This window comes from Bacillus rossius (genome assembly GCF_032445375.1).
Source record: "Bacillus rossius redtenbacheri isolate Brsri chromosome 4 unlocalized genomic scaffold, Brsri_v3 Brsri_v3_scf4_2, whole genome shotgun sequence".
Taxonomy (NCBI): Eukaryota; Metazoa; Arthropoda; class Insecta; order Phasmatodea; family Bacillidae; genus Bacillus; species Bacillus rossius.
The window spans coordinates 33,486,873-33,510,301 of NW_026962011.1; the positions used below are offsets into that span (position 1 = coordinate 33,486,873).

Here is a 23,429-nt window from a genome sequence, read left to right on the forward strand (position 1 = left end):
TTTACTCTACAAGCAAGTTAAAAAACACAGGCTTGCACTCGAAATTTGTTTAAAACGGAGTAACTAATCAATGGATCAGCTTTTATTAGGCATAATTACTTTCTACATTACTTTCTACATACTACAAAGAAAAAGTCAGCCATGACAAAATTTTTTTTTTATTCTATCAAACATCACAATAATACTGGTAGAAGATAGGTAAGCATTATATTGACTGCTCCACAGAACAGCAAATATCACAATTACTGTTGAAATTACGAGATCACAAATGGATTTTTAACTTTTTCCATTACATTAAAAAAATCATCTACACACTAAAGTAGGAAAAACATACACATTGATAAAAAAATATGCTTTCATATCACAAATTTAAGTTCAGAAATTTTGAGTGATCACCACCACACATGTGGTGGAATTAGTTTATTTTAAATGTTTTAATATATGTCAAAAATTAAAATCCTCATGACAAACATGTTTAAATTCTAACAATTAAGTTAGTATATTCCTTGGTTTCAAGAACACGAGAGATATACGGTACATGGTTAGAAGGACCTAATTACATAATAACTTGACTAAAAAATTATTCACTTATCAATTAATATTCATAAAACTGTACCTAATGGGGTGAGCTTTTCATGAATATCCAGTATTTTTTGTAACACCTTCCCAATGCCTCACTGATGCCCGACAATTTTATTTCGTAATTATTTTAACTGTTGCTGCTGATAAAAATGCTTAAAAATATAAACAAGGAAAAAGCATGCATGCCAAACATGATGATGTTTGAAGAAGAACATTGCAAAATACAAACAGAAAAATTACATATAGAAAAAGAAACCAATTTAATCACAAATTCAATCTACCTAAATACATTTAAAAAAATTTGATTTTAAATTAAATATTTATACACTTTAAGTATGTATTGCAATTTGAGTCATGATGAGACTGGACACTGACGGTCAAATACAAATTTTTCTGTGGTTTCACAGCGAGAAATTATCGCTGACAGCCAGGGAAAAGTACGATGCCGCCAAATATACCTATATTCTTCTGGAAGCTTTTACAACTGAGACAATAATATGACACTGCATGATTTAATAAGCTAATGTGGCATTATATTATTAATTTGGACTACAATCAGTACCTCTGAAAACTTTTAAATTATGTGCACTTGTTATCGACCTCAATTAGTCACAGTTTTCTTGATGAAATACCAATACACTGCATGTGATGCACACTACAAACAATTTTAGTGCAGCACACTCACTCACATCACATGCATCGAAGTTCTGATTGATTGAAGCGTATTGCTTCACAAATGTAGTGTATCATGCTATTGTAAAACACACTTTGGTCTCGCAAAATACATCTGAATTTCTTATCACTATTCCAAACATAATAAAACATTAGCTTTCTGTGATTCTTTAAAACAGAAATCACAAATTTGTTGACAACTAATGAACAAGAATAAATAAATAACACTACATAAATATTTGTTGTCACCACTACACAAAAAATATACCTTTACAAACACTTGACAGTTTGACCACAGGAAATAATTTCACAACACATGATAATAAAACATTTTAGGAGACTATAAAAAAAAGCACACATGGTAACCTGGCAAGAACAAGTATGATTTAAATGTGAGGCTGAGAGACGTTTCCTTTTTTCATAGAGGAGTTAATGAAATTAATAACAGCACAGACTGATTCAGTTTAGTGCAACAGTGGTCCAAGCCATTGAACATGCCACTCAAAGTTGAGTGACTACCAGTCATCTTGAGAGATGCAATTTGAGGTGTAGAGTCCTAGTTTATTTCTTAAGTGCTTGTCTGTTCAAAGGGAAAAATAAATGTAACGATAACCAACGAAGCAGGAGGACAACAGTTAACAGTAAACCGCTTCAAATGACCATTGCAGTTACTATCACCTTAGGGTTCAACCTCTTGATGATATCCAGGCCTGTAAAGAGTAGAGAAGGATAAAGGGTGGAACGAGGAAATGAAAGGATCAACAAAGGAATGCATGTGATGGAGGGAATGGGAATATCCTGAGAAAACCTACAAGCTTACTGCACATGAGCTAAGTTATACATTACATTTTACGAGTCACAGCCCTGACCATCATATCAACATGCTGATAATGACGGAAAGACTAAATAGGATGAACAGTAAACACCTCGCACAGTTTTCTACCACTAGTAACATTATCCAAAAACATTTTAAGTTTTTAAATAAAATTATTATGCACTGGGAACCAACCTTATTATTTCTAATGACAAGCACAAAAAAATAACTATTGCATCAATTAATATTTTTAATGTTTTGGCAAGTAAACAATATAAGATGAAGCCAAGTTCTAAAATAATTTGCTTTAAAAAAATCTATACGGTTCACCATTCAAGAAATGTGCAGTTCTCAGCTGCAAAATTTTATAGATAAGTTGTGGGTTGGACCACTGTTGAATAGGAATGATTCCTTGAAAATTAACTCCATTAAATCTAATGACTTTAAGTAACTATGTTATATAATTTAGACATTAAAAATAATTCTTACATGACCACTTTAGTTTTTATGATAATCCAGTGAAAAATGTCAAATTTTCAAACTCTGCCATAAAATTGAAAATGACTATTGGTTGTAAGTTCGTGACATCATAGGACATCTATTGCTATTTGGGAATGTGCAGAAGAAGTGTCAGGACGTATCACTCACAGTAATCTAATAAGCAGTAAAACCCCAACTGTGAATCTTAACTACAAGTATGCTTAGGCAATAACTCCCTGTTGTATTGTCAATACCATAACTTACATTTATTCTCAATCGACAGCAAAGGCGAGTCAATTAATACAATAACTCATTTTCTTTTTTTACTCTTAGAGAGCAATCATTGCGTATATGTCATGGAAATTTTTTTATTTTAATTTGTCTTGTTATTGCTATATGTCCCATAGGGCCATAGTCATAGACTATCTTGAACGAAGCTTAACTGTTCTTGAAAGGTCAGTCTACATAAAATTTTTTTGTGCTAGAGACAAGATTTTATGGTTACATTTTTAGCTCAATTTAGTTTTTAAAAAGGCAGATTTCAATGTGAAGGGTTTTATTTTTATAACAGTAAATGCTTTTATTAATGAATATGGTGGAATATTAAAAAAAAGTATGATAAAATATTTATGCATTTTTTTTTACTGAATTCTGAATTTTTAAAATAAAATAAGATAATATGAATGTCTAAAGTAAAATTTGTCAAAAAAATGAGGAAAGAACATAATTGAGTTTATCATGTAAAATGAACAACAATATGAGGTATGTTATCTAGGAAAAATAATTAGTTTTCACAATAAACTTATCAGTGCATTTTTTTTACTGACTACATATTAAAAAATAGTATTCATACAATTTTTAATTTTAAAGAATACAATTTCAATCACTTGAATAAAGATTTGTTTAAATACTGTTTTATTTCATTACGTAACTTGTATTATATGATGTTTTAATGCACTTTTGGTGTTACATGTTGTACTGACCTATAGTTAATAGGTTTTTTCGCAACTCACCATAAAATCTTGTCTCTAGTTTGTGCATATTTTAAATCTTAGTGAATTTTGTTCATGAAACAGTAACAGGAATGATAAAAAAAATTTTGGTTTGACATTAATGGAAGCTTTAATTTGAAAAGAATAATGGAAAATAAAACTAGAAATGTTTGTGCTGCTATCTAGATTGAAATATTAAAAAAACAAGATGCATTAGTAACGAACTACTGGATCATGACTTATAACGTTAGTTTCCGGGTTTAAAAAAAAACTGTTTTTGCACTGTAGAAGTTTACTTGTGCACTTTTTTCAACCATTGAAACTTATGTGGCTTTATATTTATTAGATTTGATTATTTAAAACACTTGTGTTTGATCTTAATGGAGGGTAACATATCAGTTACAGGCCGAAATGTACAATTCTGTACATGAGCATATAAGAATCCACACTATTAATATGGAGTGTAGAATCACAGTCCAGGCTTTTAAATATTTCTGGCTTGAATTCAATTAATTTTTTTTTGCTTCCTTTCGGTATTCATGTACGTTAATTTAAATTATTTGTACCATTAATCGTAGGTTGTGCAAGAGATTGTATAGATTTTAATAAATACCCTGTAAAAACCTTGTTAACAATTTCTCACAACAGTGTAACATATACATATGCATATACATCATTTAGGCCAGTGGCCTATAAAATTACAGATTGGAATGGCTTTATAGGGTAAACAGCTACTCGGATTAGTCATAAATCCAAACATGTCCTCTGACGTCACGGCCAAATCACATGAGTGTTTTTTTCCCGTGCAAAACTCTAATATTCTTTGGATGTGTGTTCAAGTTATAATTGCATACAAACAAAAATATTGTATCCTGATGCTTACAAATCATCAGACACTTTAATGGAATAATGGGAAGAAAAGAAAAAAAAAACCCAGGAATTATTCCTATTGCTTACTTCAGTTCCACAAATCATTTACACATTACGCTATGTTCTCAAAGAATGTTATTGCAACAACCTGGATGATGATGATGATTATGATTGATGATGATGATGATGATGATGATGATGATGATAATACTAAAATGGTACCAACTAACGAACCAAACTATTGTCCTACCCCATCATCTTTTTCGCAACCAACAACACAGCGAACGCAGAGATCATGAAGACCGTCACAGGCACTGATGACAGAATTGAGAGATCCTTATCTGGCAACAAAATAACACACATTTTACACATCTTCAGGACCTCGTGTTACACCAATTTGTTGAGTGGTAGGATGTGATATCTAACATTAAGGCTAGAGAATGTTTTGAAATGGTTAAAATTGAATGAAACCATAAAAGCCACTTGACAGAATGTATAGTAACGTGGAAGATGTTGATACAGATGCTATATTGAAATGGAAGCTCACCTCATATTGGTTGCACTTGGTTGTGAAAAAAAAAAGTGGTTTTATTACTTTTATTGTTATCACTCCAGACTCTTGTCATCATAGCGAGATAATAACATATAACTATAAACCAGTTTTTAAGTCTAATCATAAGCTTTTAAACAAAAAAAGGTTTCATCATAATCAGTCCAGTAGTTTTTGCGTGATGCTCGAACAAATGAACAGACAGACAAACGTCTGTTACAGTTTTATAATAGTGTGGACATATCTAACTTGCTACTGCTTTGGTGTGTTGCTACTTGCTATTATTTACCTTTTATAATTTACTTAACCTATTGTGAACTATTATTTAAATTTTTCTCAATCTAGTTTTAATTGGTGTCCTTAGTTAAATACTGACCCAGCCAAAAAAAGTTGATAATATGTATTACTAATAAGATATCTGTCTCAATAAAATAAAACAGGATGTCATTAGTGCTGCTCCAGCCATCTAGTGAGAAGTGAAGCAACTGTGCTGCTTCGTGGTCACATGATGGTAAAGTGGGGCACTGTTAAGTCATATTAAACAAATAAACACACAATTTATTTGGACATAATATATCTTAAGTGAGACTGAAAATTGTGTGGAGGTTAACACAGAACTGATTATTAAGAACTGGAACCGAACCAAACAGAGAACAGAAGAATGCCATGTTGTGCCAAAAATATATTAGGATAACTACCCAAAACATGTAGAAATTACATTATGTACATAAACACATAAACCTAAAAAAAAACATGTTTTTTCAGAGTTTAATTTTTGTAGGCACATTTCTAAAAGTCAGAAAAAGTGAATTCACAAAATCTGATATCTCCCTTCAAGCCTAACTTTACAGTGAAAAATTGAAAATCTGGTTTTACTTACTTCTTTCCGTCGTTTCCTCCGTCGAGGGATCCGGAACCCACCCAAAACTCCTCTTGATCGCCATTTTCCACCTCGAGTATCTGATGTCACGCTCTGAAAATTCAACCATTAAAAAAATAATAACAGCAGCTTACTCTCCAAGAAATCAACTTGGATTACTACACTATTAAACAATAACAGTTACATTAGAAACTAGTGATGGGTCAGATCCAAATATTCTTGAATCCAAATCTCGAATCTCAGAGAGTACCTCGTATATACCCCTATAATCCGAATATATGTATCAAGGGTCAACATTAAAAAAAATATTCAATAAATGTTGTTGAAACATACAAACGGTTGTTTCACAAATTAGGTTTCCATAGTCAATATATTATGTAACTTAATTTACATAAATAAATGTTAAAAGTACAATATATATAGGTAAATGGTGACAGGACCGGTACGAAGAAAAAAATTTGCCTAGTAAACTTCAGAGGTTATCAGTGTAAAAAAAATTTAAGTTTCTTTATTTCCTTTAATATTTTCCTTTGAATCGATTTTATGAAAAATTTAATCCTTTGGATACTAAGGATTTGATGGTATATGTGTGTTTTAGGATCTGACTGGCCCGTCACCTGATAATAACCAATTCTTAGAAGAAAAAAAAAATATTTCATTGAAATTCTTTTACAATTGCATAATAATATGTTCAAGTAACTTAGAACTGGCTTACAATTAAAACAACCAACTCTTCGATCAGCTAGGAACTACAAACGGTTACCGTCCTCGGTGATGGCGGGGTAGAAGGTGTCGGCGGGGGCGGAGTGCACTTGGCTCAGGTCCCACACCCCGATGCCCTCCGCGCTGCCCGCGGCCATGGCCGCCCCCAAGGCCGTCGTCTCCGTCATCAGGGGTCGCACTGGGGGAGCCACACAGACACACACACACCCGCGGTCAGCGGTGCAGCCAGGATTTGCGTATGGGGGGTGTTAAGAAGCATGGTCCCCCCCCCCCCCGTATTGAAGTGGGGGGTCCAGGGGTCCTCCCCCGGGAAAATTTGGATTTTAAGGTGTAAAATAGTGCTATTTTAGCAGTTTTCGGTACTTAAATTGAAATATTGTAATGGTAAAAATATTACTAATTTTAATATGAAATTTGTTTGAGTGATGAATAAGAAATTAATTAAAGATTTGGTGATAAGGGGGGGGGGAGGGTTTGAATCCCTAACCCCCCCCCCCGGCGACGCCCCTGCCCACAGTCAGTCCCCAGCCCTGCTGCTAGCCTTGAATCGGGGCTCAGCGACTCGTTGACATTGAGGGGCGATGAGTAGGGACAAGATATGTACATGTTGAATTGCGATGAAGCCAAAATAACACAGAATAGCATGCCAAAACACCACGTTAACACTGAAATGCAAGCTAATACACCACAAAGCAACAAAATGCAAGTTTTTTTCTTCGAATTAAGCAGCAGTTAACCAAAACTTAATTCAGATCATAAGAAAAGTAATCTTTCAATGTTTAAAATTCAAGGAATGTCATTTCCAGACAAATATAAAAACTGTCCCAAAATGCACGGGTTGGAAAAATTAATTTAATACGTTTTATCAAGCATCTCTTACGGAATCACTTTCGAACTGCTAATGCTAGGTAATTATTTTTTTTTTATTGTTCTGAATGTATCTGTTTTAGACCAATTTATTACAAATTATTTTATTGTAACAATGCAGCGTATAAATTTTACCACTTTTTTGGTGGAGTAAGTATTAAAAAACAGCAATGGGAGGGGAATATAATACGTTCTCACTGGCGCACTAAAACGTACGTCATGTTTACCACTTGTGAAAAATCTGGGTTTTTTACCCGGCGGGAAATTAAATCTGAATCACATTCGTGGAAGAAAAGTGATCTGAACCTTCGACTACTCTGGATCCTGCATCAAGTATGATGTATAAGTGTATAATCCTTACACAGGAAAACACACAAGTTTGGCACCAACTGCCATATTGAGAAGTTCTAATACAGAAAAATGTTTTTAATCCCGCATTCTATGGTTCGGCACCAATAGAACCACTCGGTACTCAGATTTTTTCAGGTGGATTCTGGCTGTTTACCGTGCCCACCAGGTTGCAGTGCTACGCTGCCGGTATTTACAGAATGTTCAAAGTTCTTCATTACTGTGGGTTTTCATTCCCAACTGTGTTTCCCATTTTCAATTTTGGTATTAATGTTGAAACTATATGTATTGCTGTTCAATAACTGTCCTGACAGTGCTGGATTAAAGACATTTCACTGAAAAATTTATGAAAATAGTTAACAATAAATTTAAAAAAAAGTCTGTTTTTCATAGGCTCTGTCATAATTCATGAATTCTAAGTTTATACTTTATACCAAAGTATACAAAACCTTGATCGACATGGCATTTTGACATTTTATGCCTTCCTGTGGTTAACCATGCAAAAAAAATGGTACTATATACAGGTAGTGAAATCTCCTTATAAAGTACCTCACTACAAAGGATTTCTTACTTTAAAGTACAGTAGAACCCCGATTTTGCGAACACGGATTTAACGAAAACAGCGATTTAACGTAAAGGTTTTCAGGAACCATCAAAAAAACACCAATTTATTAAAATAATAATATAGATTTCCAAAAAATGAAAGTAAATAGTAATGGAATCTTATTAAAAATTACACTTTGTGGTGTCAGTAATAGAACGGAGGTACTATATATTAATATGTGCCTTTGCATCATCTGTCCAAATACGAAAAAATTAAAAAAGTTGTTCAAATTGCTTAAAAACTGCGGGCGCTGTAACTGAATTGCGTAGGTGCGTGCCATTGCGCGCGCCTGGATAGATAGACTGTCCGCGACACATGACATCATGAAGGGTTTCTTTGTCCGCATCCCCCTCCCCCTCTTCAATGCCCGGATTGACTCACCACGTTATCTTCCAAACACGCCCGCATAGTAACAGTGCTAGCCAATAATCACACGTTTCCAAATATTCCCTTTCCCATCCTCCAGGTTTTTTCAACTTGTGACCATGTCACACCAATACGCCATTATCATTATTCTCTAGAGGTGTAAAAGTAACGAAAAAAAGTGTCCCCGTATGTATTCGTTACTATAACAATTAGTACTCGTTACTATCGTATCACGTTACATTACTCGTTACTTCTGATACCGCATAACATGCTATGTTATGTTGCAGCAACGATTCGAGTCGTATTGCGTACGCGTACAGTATGACGTCGCGTAAATAATAATAAATAGACTATAAACAATTAACAATATTTGATAATTAACAGTTTTTGTTAACCAAGAAACAATTAAATCTCATTAGAGCGGCTTTTTTTATACTATCTCTTTTAAGATAAGAACAAAAAAAACGTGAAAATATGCGATAATAAAAACATATTTCTAATTTGTAAACAATACTTTCTTACGTTGTTTCTGTTCCAATCTCAAACTTTGTCTACACACACAATACCTTTAATAAACAGTAAAAAACTTTATGACGACGAATTTCCAAATTATACTTTACTTAATAAACAAACATCGTTCTTTGTAACGCAAATTCATCGAATATGCGCGCGCATGCGTAAAACATACGAAAAATGCGAGTAACGAGATGCAGCCGTGTGTAACGTTTCGTTACTGGTTACTAGATGGCGCACCTGTTACTCGGTATCGAATACATACGGTTTGCTACAGCTTTATTATTCTCAGTAAGAGCTTTGTGCGCGGTGTTTAGTTTTTGGAATATGTTTTTTATAAGTGCTGCGCAGCTCAGCGAACAAAGAGAGTCAGCCGGTGGCTACGCCGCGCCGTAACAGCAGCTGACCGAGTACAATGACCTTTCTCCGCGTACGGCGCGCTATTGACGGAAATTTCCCATCAATTTGCGGCCAATTTTTTTATTTTTTACTGTGTCGCAATGTGTATGTAGCTCGTATTTGTTATAAACGCTGCAGGTTGCGACTGTATTTTAATACACTTTAACGTATTTCTTACACTTTACATATTTTTAAACTTTTATTTTAAGCCTCATTTTTCACGGTTTCTGAAAATCTGTATGTACGACCGAGGTGTACGTACGAACCGGGGGCCGTACGAGCGAGATTAAAAGACATTGAAGATGTAAAGTTAACGAAGTCTGAGATAGCACGGCAGCACAAGATATCAGCGTCGACCCTGTCTACGATATGGAAACGGTAGGGACGCGATTATGAGTGCGGGGGTCATTGAAAATCGGAAAATCGGATTTAACGAAACATCGATTTAGAGTAAACATATTCGGTAACCATAGCACTTCGTTAAATCGGGGTTCTACTGTATATATTTTAAGGTCGCAACAAGCTGTTTTACATTTAGCAACAGATCAGTATAAAGTACTTTTATCATTAGTAGGAACACCTGTATTTCGCGAATACATTTCGTGTCAAGGCGTTTCACAAAATACTGTAGCTTTTCTCCTGTGGTTATTGGCTGAGGTCGGTGAGAGGTGTCGTCCCGCTCTTGACGGGGCCAATCAGAATGTGGTCACCGTACTGCTGCACCCTCACAATTTTTCATGACTCTTAGAAAAAGCTACAGTGTTTTGTGAAAATACCTTGACATGAAATGAAATCGCGAAATACAGGTGTTCCTAATCATTAGGTACTAAAAAGGTGGGCTTTTTCGGGTACCTTGCAATAAGATTTCACTGGAAATAGAAAATTGGGTGACACCTGAATGGATGAAATTGTTTCAGTATTTTTTTTTTTTTGAGTTTCAATAGGAAACAATTACATTGGAAATTAAAAAAAAAAAAAGGGAATATCAGCCGATACCGGCACTGGAACATTCCCGCCGGACACGCACCGACCTCGAAGCCGCACAGGTCGGCCTGCAGCTGCATGAGGCTGTTGTTGGCGGTCATGCCCCCGTCGACCAGCAGTTGCCGCAGGGGCACGCCGCAGTCCGTGTTCATGGCCTCGATGATGTCGCGCGTCTGGAAGCACACGGCCTCCATGGCCGCCATCACCACGTCCCCGCTCGTCGTCTGGTCCGTGATGCCCACGATGCAGCTGGGGCACCACACCAGCTCACGGCACTGTCCGACGGCACTCGGCGGTCCGGAGCTCACTCGCTCTCGTCCAGAGCTCGTGACTCACCTAGCCATACAGCTTACAGACTCATAACAAAAAACAATGCCTTTTTTAAATAAACTTTACAAGCTACTAAAGAAAAGCATCTTTTTATCCATTTGTAAGGCGGGTGATCAGACTAAACCGTTACTGCGGGCCCTTGTGAATGCTAGACAAACGACTCGTGTTGTTCACATTGATTCTGGCAACTTGCAGCGACGTAACTCAATAAAATGCAAGACTATGGAATTTTTTTTTCTTTCAGTCAAACTAGAGAAAACATTAAGAAATTTTCTATTCAAATTTTAGTTTTTTTTTAAATAACTTCTCTAAAGCAAATATTCAAAAATTAAAGCCGGGAAGTTTTATCATGATCTATATTAATTCATTATGAATGAAAAAAGAAAAAAAAATTCTTTGTTATAATTGAAAAAAAAAATGGTAACATTAAAAATAATATTCTTTGAAGAAGCATGAAAGTTGTACAAGAAACAAACATAAAAAAGACTGGTGTGTAGATTGTGTATACGCCGCCGAACACAAGAGCGAGTCCCGATGTGTTGTAAAGGCGAAGCACTCACCTGCGAGCGTCTTTCCGCCAGTACGGCGCGTAAAGGCCCGAGAACGCCGGCACAAAGTACACCTTCCCGTCCGTCTTCACGGAGGATTCCTCGACCACCTTCTCCGAGTCGGTCACGTCCCGGAGCACGCCCAGGTTGTCGCGCAGCCACTTCATGATGGCCCCGCAGATTGCGATGGATCCTTCCAGGGCGTACACGGGCGGTGCGTCTTTGCCCAGACGATACGCCACCGTGGTCAACATGCCGTGGTTGGACTGTACTGCCTAGATAGAACAAGCCACGCGTCCCACACACTTGTCAGCTACGGCCGGTCAGTGAATTATAAAGCCACCTTGAGTAACATCCTATAAAAAGTCCGATACTTGAAATCATTGCTCCTTTGAATAGTGTTCCCTCAGTTTCATGCAAATAGTCTATCTTGTAAAATAAAGAACAGCATGTTGTTAATCCAGGAGGCAGGGTAAACATGAGAGTAGGCGGGAAAGCTGGGCAACCTGCCCGAGTTTACAGAATAAGGACTACGTGGTCTATGATGAGACGAGAATGGAGCAGAAGGAACGCCCAGGCGGTAGGCCAGTGATGTTATCACTGAACCACAATGGTCCATGTGATCATACATTAATCATCCAAATTAACAATGGGACTTACACTTTTTTAACCAGTGTGTGCGTTACATACTTCTATAGTCTGTCTCGTGTTTAGATTGCAGTAGAGAGCAAATGGTACTCTATGTTGCTAAATTGCTACTACCCACCTTGTTAACATTAAAAATGTTATTTTGTACATATACCAACGATAAGTTTGCATTTTTTTTTTTTTAAATTTGACTATTTGTTCATTTTTCTAAGTGTATTCTGACTGTATCATTACAATTGTATACACTCTGAAAGAAAAAAAATATATATAAATTCTAAACACCAATTATTATTTCCCAGGAGAAACTAATAGCAGTTGGTTACTATTCATAACAAGGCATTCCATTAATTATGTGTTGACATAAAATAGAGCCAACATTTTTAAAATCAAATTTTAAGGAAAAAGTAAAACCAAGATGATGTCTTTAAGTTATACTTCTTTAGAAGAAAGAATTGAATGTTATCTGATGATGCTCTTGATTACATACAACAAGAAAAAAATATTTCCATATTCTCATGTGAAATTTTCTTTTAAAAAAAATTTTTTTAAAAGAAACTTTTAAAGCATTTTCCATTACATAATAAAAATAATACTGTCTAAAACTTTTTGTGCTATTCGGTTACATCAGGCAACAGAGCACACCCAAACAAGGACAGCGCTAATACAGAAATTGTGCGTTGGAAAGAGAGACACTTCGCAAAGAACAAGGTCGTCCACTTCGCCAGCCATGCCAACTGAATAGCAAAACTGCAGACACACAAATGTCCCGCTCGGACGGGTACTTGCCATGGTCCCCGTGTTGTACAGCATGAAGCCGCCGGTGCCGTACGTGGTCTTGGCCTGTCCTCGCTTGAAGCACAGCTGGCCGACGAGAGCCGACTGCTGGTCCCCGAGACACTGCCCCCAGGAGAACACACACACAACACTTCACTGCCGAGTCTGTCCAACTGAGTAACAACATGGCCCCACAAAGATCACGCCACATTGATAGTGAATTTATTTGTACATCTACAGTAAAATATTGCTACAACGTACATGGAAAAAAAAAAATCAATGATTTTGGTACTTAATAATGAAGCCACTTTATACTGAACTGATATTAAATGTAAATTATGATGGTAGGGTTCTAAAAGTATATACTTTTAAATGAGAGACTTTTCAAGTGAAGTATGTACTCTGTAATGAGGTTCGTGGGTTATTCTGATCTGAATGTGACAACATCTCATTACAGCAGCACATATTTCAATAAATTAAATGTGGAGCAGTAAATATACCCACAAATATTGTTGTTAAGTTGCCCCCAAACTTTTAATCATATGAAACAACTTCTTTTAAGTGTTTATATGAAAGGTTAATAAATAGTGTAAATTAAAATTCCCAATACTGTTATACCGAACTGACAAACTAGAGGTTGTAAATTTAATTTAATATACATTGGAAACAATAAATGATAACACCACTCCCTTACCCCTGATATGGGAATTCCTTGCAACGGTCCTTCGGTAATGTATCCGTAGATTTCTGAAGAGCTTCGAATTTCAGGTAACACATGCATCGGGATATCAAAGAACCTACACACATGGTATTAAAAAACGATATTACATGTTTCACTACAAAAAATAAACTTAAGCACAAAACAAGAATATGTTTCAGTAATAAATACCTGCACAACGTTGGATCCCATTTTAAAGATTTCACGTTCATAAGCATGGTTCTCGATGCATTTGTAACGTCAGTGATGTGAAGACCGCCATCTTTGCCCCCAGTGAAATTCTACAAATGAAAGCACCTCTCCAAATTCCCATTAATACATACAATCAACGTAACCACTTCATGACATTGAGTGACATGTAAATTCAATAATAGTGCTTCAAGGTTAAAAAAGGTAATGTTTAATTCAATCTGCTATTTAAATCAATATCGGAAAATAGTTGGTCATTTTATTTTCAACACATGAATGAATACATGGCGAACAAGCACAATTTTTTAAATTATCTCATTCTATTCCTCTAGCACTGTTGTTATTAATTACAACTTATTTTTATGCATGTAAATAAGTATCTTTACAATAGAAAAACTTTGATTTTAAATTCTTGCTGAAACGCCTCACTTCAACATGGCAGCTGTGGCATCACATGGTATAAGAGCACTCCAGTCTCTGCCGGTAGCATTAGGTGGCCATGGCAAGAGAAGAAACACAACCCTATTAAATTGAGTAAAAAGTTCCTGTTTCCTACCCTTTCGGCTAATCACCAGCAACCCATAGTATTATCTTTAACACGTGTTGCAATCCTCAAATCTGCTGCGGAGGTTCGCCAGTAAACAGTGCTAAAAAATGGTTATATTTATGATGCAGTTTTTCAACTAAGTTCTTTCAACTTGTTTGACAAACAAATCATTCCTGATGGCTTTTAAAAATTTGCATGTTTCAAACGGTTTTTCCAGCAACAAAAAAAATTTCTGACTAATTCCAGGTTTCCTGATTTACCTGGTTGGGTGGCCACCCTGGACACAAAAGACGATACCTAATGTCCAACATGCGAACTTCACCTTCCGTGACATCACCAATCACAAAGTGTTCTTGTCCATCACATACAATATATTTTAATGAGCCCTAGTCTTCAACTTTCACATTGCATTTAGTCATTAATAATGGAAAAACAGAACTCACTTACCACTGACAGCGGCAAGGAACAATCCCAGAATTTGCCTGGAATTAAGATTGATTACTAAAGATTTTTTTTTAAATTATATTTCAGCCCAAGGTGATTTGGTCGTTAGTTGAAAACTAAATTTAAATTGTTTTGTTGAACATTTGGTCAACATGCAAGCAACTTCGACAAGGAAAAAAAAAATTTGGGACAAGTTACACTTTCAAAAATGTAGTTTTAGAAAAAAAAAATTCTGATTCATACATACTTTTACATCAATTTTCACACAATTAAATATGTTACTACTTAACGAAAGAAAAAATCTTCTCTGGGTTTCATTTGTTCTGAAGTGAGTAAATGCACCTCTCGTTCGAGAGACAGAACCGAGCGTGGACGGGAGACGGGGGCCGACTCACCCAGATGAGCCACGAGTCGACGGTGCCGAAGAGGCACCTCCCCTCGTCCATGGCGGCCGTCACGCCCGGCACGTTGTCCATGAGCCAGCGCACCTTGAGCGCACTGAAGTACGTGCTGACCGGCAGGCCGCACAGGGGCTTCAGGTAGTCCAGGTTGCGGTCCTTCACCTTGGCCAGCATCTGGTCCACCGTGTCCGTGGTCCGCACGTCCAGCCACACTGCGCGCACATGGGCCACGCGGCCGTCACATCCTCCACGACCTGGTTCACTAGCGACTGCTGCCACCCCGGACCACATTCAGCCGGGTCGTCAAAACACAATATAGTTTTAATGAGATTACGTACCAAATGAGAACATTTTTAAATGTAAAATACAACCCGCTAAAAAAAACAGGAAAAAAATTGCACTGGAATAAAAAACCAACAGTGACGATTAACGACACAATGCTGGTAGCGTAGGAAATGCTTGATGCATACTGGCAGCTGTAATCAAACGCGAAGATTAAAAAAAAATGAGCAGCTCGATTGGTGCCGGATTTTAGAATGTGTTGAATACCATAGCTTGTCCGGATAAAGACCTTTTTATGTACTTAACCGATTTCATTATACATTTTTATAGTAAAACTAACTATCGACATGTGTTGCAATACCTCAGTTTTTTTTTGTAATTTGTTTGAAGAACGTACACATGTACAAAAAACCTCTTTATCTCTCTCTCTCTATGCACATCATTTCTCTCTATATTTATATATAGGTATGTCACACTATAGCAATGCAAATATGAAAAATCTATGTTTTTACCTATCTAAATTTTTATTCATCATTTTACTTGTCACAGGTGTACACAGGTATATTAAAACATGCACCTAATTCAATGCAACATTGTATCAAATTTTTCAAAGCAATCACAGACCTTTCGGAGATTTGATTTTGAATGAATGAACATTTAAATTTTTATTTAGGTATATAGATATCTGGCAGCTAATGATTTAGGTACTGATTATTAAAGCAATAATTAGGTACAGAGTTTGGGACAAAAATCGGCTAAGGCCTAAGTAAAGGACCATCCCAACATCTGCCTGGAGTGATTTTGACTATCCGGGTTGCCTGATCCACTAATAATGCTACCCTCAACTCAAAAATTACGTTTTGGTACTTCGTCCACCACTAATTTTACCTAACTTACATTCGACAATGAGACGGTGCATAAAAGAGCATGAGTACAGAAAACTTGTGTGAGCTCATGAAAAGAGCAAGAATGAGATGGTATGACCATGTGCAGAGAATGGGTAAAGAGAGGATGTCTAGAAAAATGATGGAGTTGAAGTACACAAGGACAAAGAAAAAGTGGGAAGAGCAGGAGAGAGAAGAAGACTGGAATAAAGTGAAGGAGGACTAATGGTGGAGGGAGAGAGGAAGATGGAAGCAGTTTACTTTGCTGACCTGACCACAGACTGGAAGCAGTTGGTTGACTTTTGGCTACGCCGAGTTGTTCAACCCGCCATGATGTATCTGTGTTACCCAAAGTTGCTCTTTCTCTGAATTTTCTGTTTTTTTTTTTTTTTTTTTTTTTTTTTTGCAATTGTCTCATCACAAGCCCACATGTTCATATGTGATAATATTGTTCTGATAAATTCCTTCCACAGAATTCTCTGCACTGTCTTTACATTTAACATTTGGCATTGGCTTGTTTTCTGTGTGTTTTTTTAATCCATCTTTCTTTGTCCATTATTTCGGTTTTTTTCTCTATGACATACACTGCAAACTAGCAACGGCTTATGTCCAAAACAATGATTTAAGTCAAGGTAAGAACCTACCGCCCTGCTGAGAGGTGTGCGACCCACGACTGACGTGTCACTGACTGTTTGGACTTGTAAATATTGTGTGTAATTTAGTGTATAGTGTTTGGAAACATTTGAATTTTGAATTGAACTTCCTGCGCTGCTTGCTAGCAGCGCCAAATTTTTCAAGTTGGCTGCCTGCCAAGGTGGGTAGCCCTGCAGCTTCCGGCACCGAAGCAACAGTTGTCGTTCAACCATCATGGCGGTAAGCTGTGCTATCGTGCATGCTTGCTGCCAATTGAGTTGTTTGCGAGCGCATTATAATTAATTGTGTCGTTTTTATATGGATTTTACAGTTTTGTACGTCTAGAGACTAAATTACACACAATATTTACAAGTCTAAACACCGACGCTCACCTATGGCGTTGGCGAGAGGCTTGCCGGTGTGCGGGTCCCACAGGATGGTGGTCTCCCGCTGGTTGGTGATGCCCACGGCCTTGATGTCGGCCGGGTCGATGTCGAGCTGGCGCAGGTTCTCCACCGACCTCGCCACGCACTCCGTGACAGCCTCTAGGATCTCCAGGGGGTCCTGCTCCACCCAGCCCTCGTGGGGGAACTGCTGCAGGACCTCCACCTGGTGGTAGGTCAGCACCTCGCCCGTGCTCGCCGCAAACACCTGCGGAGCACGCCCGCACTCGCGAGTCTCCCGGGCTACCCCTCGCCACCTGTCGTCCCGGTCACGGCTTCATAGCTCGACAGGGCACGACACACTTGTGTACCTGTGTCATCAGTGGCGTAGCCAGGATTTGTGAATGGGGGGTGTTAAGAAGCATGGGCCCCCCCGTATTAAAGCGGGGAAGGGGGGCCTACCCCCGGGAAAATTAGGATTTTAAGGTGTAAAATAGTGCTATTTTAGCAGTTTTCGGTTCTTAAATATAAATATTGTAATGGTAAAAATTTTATTAATTTTAATATGAAATTTTTTTGAGTTTATGAATAAGAAATTAATTAAAGATTTGGTGCTAAAGGAAGGGGGGAGGGGTTTGAACCCCTAAAACCCCTCCCTGGCTACGCCCCTGTGTGTAATGAGTATGACAGTTGAAGTCACCCATGTTAGGTCATCAGTTATCCCTTCTCGGTGGTTGCAGAATAAGGCCTGTCGGTAGACATCTACAAGGGTAACAAGGTATAAAAACTTAGGAACATGATATTTATTGTGGAAAAATAAATACACTCTTAATTGAAATGAGAGCAAAAGATTAAAGAAAACTATGCGTCAGGAGACTAATCACCCAACATCAAAAACCAGAGAGCTTTCAAGGGAGACAATTGATTCGTCCAACGTGGCCCAGTAGAGGGAGATAAGAACAAGAATGACGTTCACATGTTACAGCTATCACAAACAAGCAAATATACATAACTATGGCATTTTGGAATTATATTACATGGCATTTCAAATTTTAATTTTATTGTAAAAAAAATTATTGTTTTATTCAGAATTCATCTATACAATATAGTGGTGCTGACTAAATGTCACTTGCCAAGTCTAATTTTGCTCGTTGTGAAAGTGCTACCAACTCTCGAACAATGTTACACAAAAAGTCACTGCTCATCCTTAAAAAATGAAGAAAAAATTAAAACTAAGCATTTATAATTATATAATCTCAATGGCTTGTGATTCCACATTTGGAGTTTTGGAACGTAAAAAGGTCAAATTACAAAATAACACAACATAAACGCAACAGCTGCCACACAACTCAGACTAGCTACAGCTGAACATTTTGATAAGCATTTATGCAAGCCCGGTATTAGTAGTGAGTTAGAGTTTGCTCTAGGAATAACTTTTGCTTAATACCGTATTATAGCTGGATCTGTGATATGTTTTCAGCCAATTAAAATCTCTGAATGTCCTACTCAATTGACATTTGAGAACTTTGGGAACATTCTTACAGTGTGGCTTTTATTCGAAGTAATAACAAAATTAAAAAAAAAAATACTTTTTTCAAATACTAGAAGCGTTCCTGTATTCACCCTGAAAACAGTGTCTTTATATTCATACTGGTTTCTGAGATCACCATTTATAGCTTACATAACAATACTTGTGCTTTGACGCGGCTGCCGCAATTTTTTTTTACAGCTTGTATGTTATATTAGTAGAGACCTGCAAAATTCGCAGTTTCGATGGCCTTCAGGATAGACTGCACATACCCCTGTACACTCAGGCAAATAATGCAAGTTCATTGGCTGCCGACTTATAAGTCGTCTCAGCTGGTTTGTCTGTGATTCGATCCTTCTTTGGTTGAGGGTTTATAACTGGTTGAGATTCGTCCAGATGAACAGTAAGCCAATAGCAAAATCATCTAAGAGGTATATGTGTTTGAATTTTAGCCTATCACCGAATGAATCCGCGAATTTTGCAGGTCTCTATATATTAGGTAGCCTGTGCGGTGATGAGACCACCACCAATGTCTTCTAGCACAGCAACTTCTTTCTGTTGTTCTCTATGTATAAGTATGTGTATGTTTGTAATTGGATTTTGTAACGCAATGGAACGTATATAGAAATAAAAAAAAAATAGAAGAGTCCCTACTGTGCATCCAAACCCAACCGTGAACCATTGACAGGGATGTTTTTCAGTAGTATAGACACGTGAAGCGTCGACTGGTTACGTGCAACAGCACGTAACCTGACGTACAAAAATGAATTATTATGTTTGATACATGTAATGACAATTCCTTTCATGTGTCAGGTTACGTGCTATCGCACATAACAAGTTGGTGCTTTGCACATCCATACCACTAAAAAAAAATCCGTCAAGGGTTGACACTTTGGTTTGGATGCACAGTACGGACTGTTATTATTATTATTATTATTATTATTATTATTATTATTATTATTCAAAATTTTATTTATCTTCCATTGGATCACAATATCCAAATAAAAGGATTGATTTTCTCACTACTACTTTGATTAACTACATCAAGAACTACATCCCGAATAAAATAAATAAAAAATCCAGTTACCCGCATTGGTATTCCAAACAACTTATAGAAACATTAAAATCCAAAACACATTTCCATAAGTTATATAAAAGAAATATGAACCCCTATTATTATGATTTATTTTCTCAATATTGTAGAGAGGCCAAAAGTCTGATTTCTCGGGACAAAAAGTTTTGGCTACAAAATCTTAACAATAAAGTTAAAAAAAAATCCAAAAAATTTTTGGCGCTATGTAAAAATTATGAAAGAAGGATACAGACAGAAATTATCTCTTAAAATCAATGATAACGTTACCAATGATCCAGTACTTATTGCTAACAGTTTTGCACATCATTTTTCTAGTATTTATGTAACTCCTACAAATAATTTAAACTACTGAATTTCTGAAAACAGTAAGTGCTCTATTCCTATGACTACCATATCTGAGAGCCTTGTACTTTGAGGAATTAAATCATTGAAATCCACTATGTCAACTGGACCTGATGGTATTCCAAATTTTATTATAAAAGGATGTGCTGTTATTCTGGCCCCTATACTTAACTTTATTTTCAATACTAGTATAAATAGCGGAATTTACCCCAAAAAATAGAAAATTGCAAAGGTAATACCTGTACATAAGAAAAAGAGTAAACTTAATGTTGCAAACTACAGACCGATATCACTTTTAAATGGATTTGCTAAAGTATTTGACAAAATTATATGTAAGGATCTTGAATTCAATCTTAAAAATAGACTCTCTGACTGTCTACATGGGTTTAGAAATGGGAAATCTACTACTACTAATTTAATTAGTTTTGTTAACCCAATTTATTCAGAAGTAATAACACGGGGTCAAGTTGACGCATGTTACTTTGACTTAGCCAAGGCTTTTGACACGGTTAACCACTGTATTTTACTATCAAAATTATCAAATATAGGATTAAACAATAAATATCTAAAGTGGTTCAATAGCTATTTATTAGATAGAATCTTTTATGTTTCAATTAATAATATTAAATCTGATCTACATATAGTTAGTTCTGGTGTACCCCAGGGTGGAACATTATCCCCTCTTTTCTTTAATATTTTTATAGACTACATTATCAAAGTATTACAATTCTCTAATTGCCTACTTTTTGCTGATGATATTAAGATTTACAGAAAAATTTCTCTTCATCTAGACTGTAAACTTCTTCAAAATGACATCTCATCAGTTTTCGATTGGTGTAAAAGAAATCTTGTTGACCTTAATTATGAGAAAACTACATCTATAACCTTCTCCAGAAAACATCATATCATTGCTTCTGATTATAAACTTGGTAATCATGTTATCTTGAAGTCAGTTTGTGTTAGAGTGTCAGTTTGTGTTAGGTGTCTTATTGATAATAAATTGTACTTTCATAACCATATTGAATCTCTTAGATCGCAATGTAATAGATTGTTAGCGTTGATTAAATATATTTCTTTCAATGCCACTACTTTAGTTTCTATTGTTAGTTTATATTTAGCTTTAGTAAGATCCAAGATTGAGTATGCCTCCGTGGTCTGGAACAATATCACAAAAACAGAGAGTGACAAACTAGATAAATTACAAAATAAATTAATCAATATCATTAATCAAAAGACCAACATTACCAACAATTCTAATAGTCTATCCTCTCTCAGATCTTTAGCTCTAAGAAGAGAGCTATTAGATGCCCTTTTTATCTGTAACTGTTATACTAATAAAACAAAATGAAATTATATTCTAGATAATACTGGGATTAAAGTATAACAGTCGACAGACACCTTTATTATGCTCCTTAGGCAAATCAAATGATATATTATACAGAATTATATCAAATTTTAATAAACATGGTTGCTATGTCTCTCTATCAAAAAATCATTTAAATATAAAACAATTTTTCTTATCTTAATTTAAATTGAATATGTTTAAGGTTAATGATGCTACCATATTTTACTTTATTTTTTTTATAATCAGGTTCTGGATTATCATTACTGTTGTTATAGAATTATGAAACTTGTTCTTGTTTATCTGTTAGTTGCTTGCTGTGTTGTCTTGTGTATGTGTTATTATAGTATTGTCCTCAATGTTATTCATTTTGTTTCATGTATTTGTTTTGTCTATGTATTTTTTTATGTTTATGAAAGAAGTATTTTCGGGATTTTATTATTACTTAACGGAAAAGCCGCTCTGTTAGAATATTACCAGAACTTTATTTAAAAAATATGGAAATGAGCTCTATTAAAGATCGCAATACCAGCCAATTGCGGATTTATTACATGTAAAAAAAAGTAAAGGAAAAGAATGACGTCATGGAAGTAGGCCAATGATTAAGTAATTGAATGGTGGAATAAAGGAAACTATAGTATGTAGTACTGGCAACAGCAAAAGACAAAATAGCACCGTAGAAAAAAAAAAAGAATGATAGTATGAGTTTTGGAGCAATAGTAGCGGTCGTTTACACGAGGAAGAATGAAATAATAAGTTAATTTGAATATCATTATAAATTGAATAAATAATCAAGTAATATGCATTAAGTAAGTAATAAGAAATTTGTTAGATATAGGGTAATGAGTTTAGCAGCCGGAGACTAGGATACACAGGGGTGGATATAAAGGGTGGAGTGATCACTGGTGGAAGCTCCAGAGGGACTTGTTGCGAATGGAAAGGGGTTGTACGCTTTTCTTGGCAGGACAGCAAGGGAGTGGAATGGGCTGGATAAAGAGATGCTACGGGTGAAAGATGTAAAGGATCTGAGGAGAATGGTAAAAAAAGGAGGGGGGAAGCGAGTGAAAGAGGACTCTTTGCCACAGGGTGAAAGCCCAATTGCGAGTGTAATGGTCAATTCAATTCAATTGGTTTAATACCAGAAATCTCGCACTGCTTGTTCCTTCGTCGATGGCCCCAATGAGTGGCCCAAACCTTCCACTGGCAGGCATCTTCTGGAACAAATAAGCATATATATAACAATCACTATAAAGGCAAAATAGTGCAGTAAACACACGTGAGTTTTGAAACACGTCAAGTACTTGAGAAATAAATGGAAGATTAATGACTTGCGATAAAAAATGATTTATTTAGTCGAAATTAAAATACGATCTTCTCTGAATTTGTTAAATAAAAAGCCCCTAAAATTCTCAACTGAAAATTTTCGATGACACGAAATCTTTAAGTAGTGAATTTTGACCACATAAAAGAAAATTTGAATGTTTTCAACATTATAATGACAATATAAACAATTGAAAATACTTTCATACTAACATTGCAATATTGTTAAAAATATAACAAGGAGATTAACTACAAAAAACAACCAATCACGAAGTAAGTTCTTGGTACAAATTTATTCAAATATTTGAGGTTACATTCAGAGTAAGTCACAACAACAAAGGCAGCCATTGTGACAACTTTCCGATTTCTATTGTTTAGA

At 36.0% G+C, this 23,429-nt stretch overlaps 1 protein-coding gene across 2 annotated transcripts; it reads right to left on the minus strand.

Annotated features, from left to right (window-relative positions):
• Positions 1–1,840: 1,840 nt before the first annotated feature.
• LOC134541788 (glycerol kinase 3-like) lies at positions 1,841–23,429 on the minus strand. Of its 2 annotated transcripts, none has more exons than XM_063385467.1 (12): positions 23,264–23,429; positions 22,870–22,941; positions 17,435–17,693; positions 15,238–15,455; positions 13,834–13,943; positions 13,639–13,741; positions 12,953–13,067; positions 11,535–11,793; positions 10,688–10,893; positions 6,604–6,741; positions 5,841–5,933; positions 1,841–4,751 (listed from the first exon to the last, which is right to left on the minus strand). In XM_063385467.1, the coding sequence occupies exons 2-12, from the start codon at positions 22,939–22,941 to the stop codon at positions 4,657–4,659; spliced, it is 1,668 nt and encodes a 555-aa protein (XP_063241537.1). In that variant the 5' UTR covers positions 23,264–23,429; the 3' UTR covers positions 1,841–4,656. The 2 variants fall into 2 exon arrangements, with proteins under 2 accessions (XP_063241537.1, XP_063241536.1); XM_063385466.1 differs by having other exon boundaries at positions 22,870–22,944.

Coding starts and splice junctions, on each gene's coding strand:
- LOC134541788 (XM_063385467.1), bottom strand. CDS start 22,941: ATGCCTGCCAGTGGAAGGTTTGGGCCACTCATTGGGGCCATCGACGAA. Junction 15,456..17,434: donor GCCTCTCGCCAACGCCATAG/GTGAGCGTCGGT, acceptor ATGTGCGCGCAG/TGTGGCTGGACGTGCGGACC. Junction 13,944..15,237: donor TCGACTCGTGGCTCATCTGG/GTGAGTCGGCCC, acceptor TTTCATTTGTAG/AATTTCACTGGGGGCAAAGA.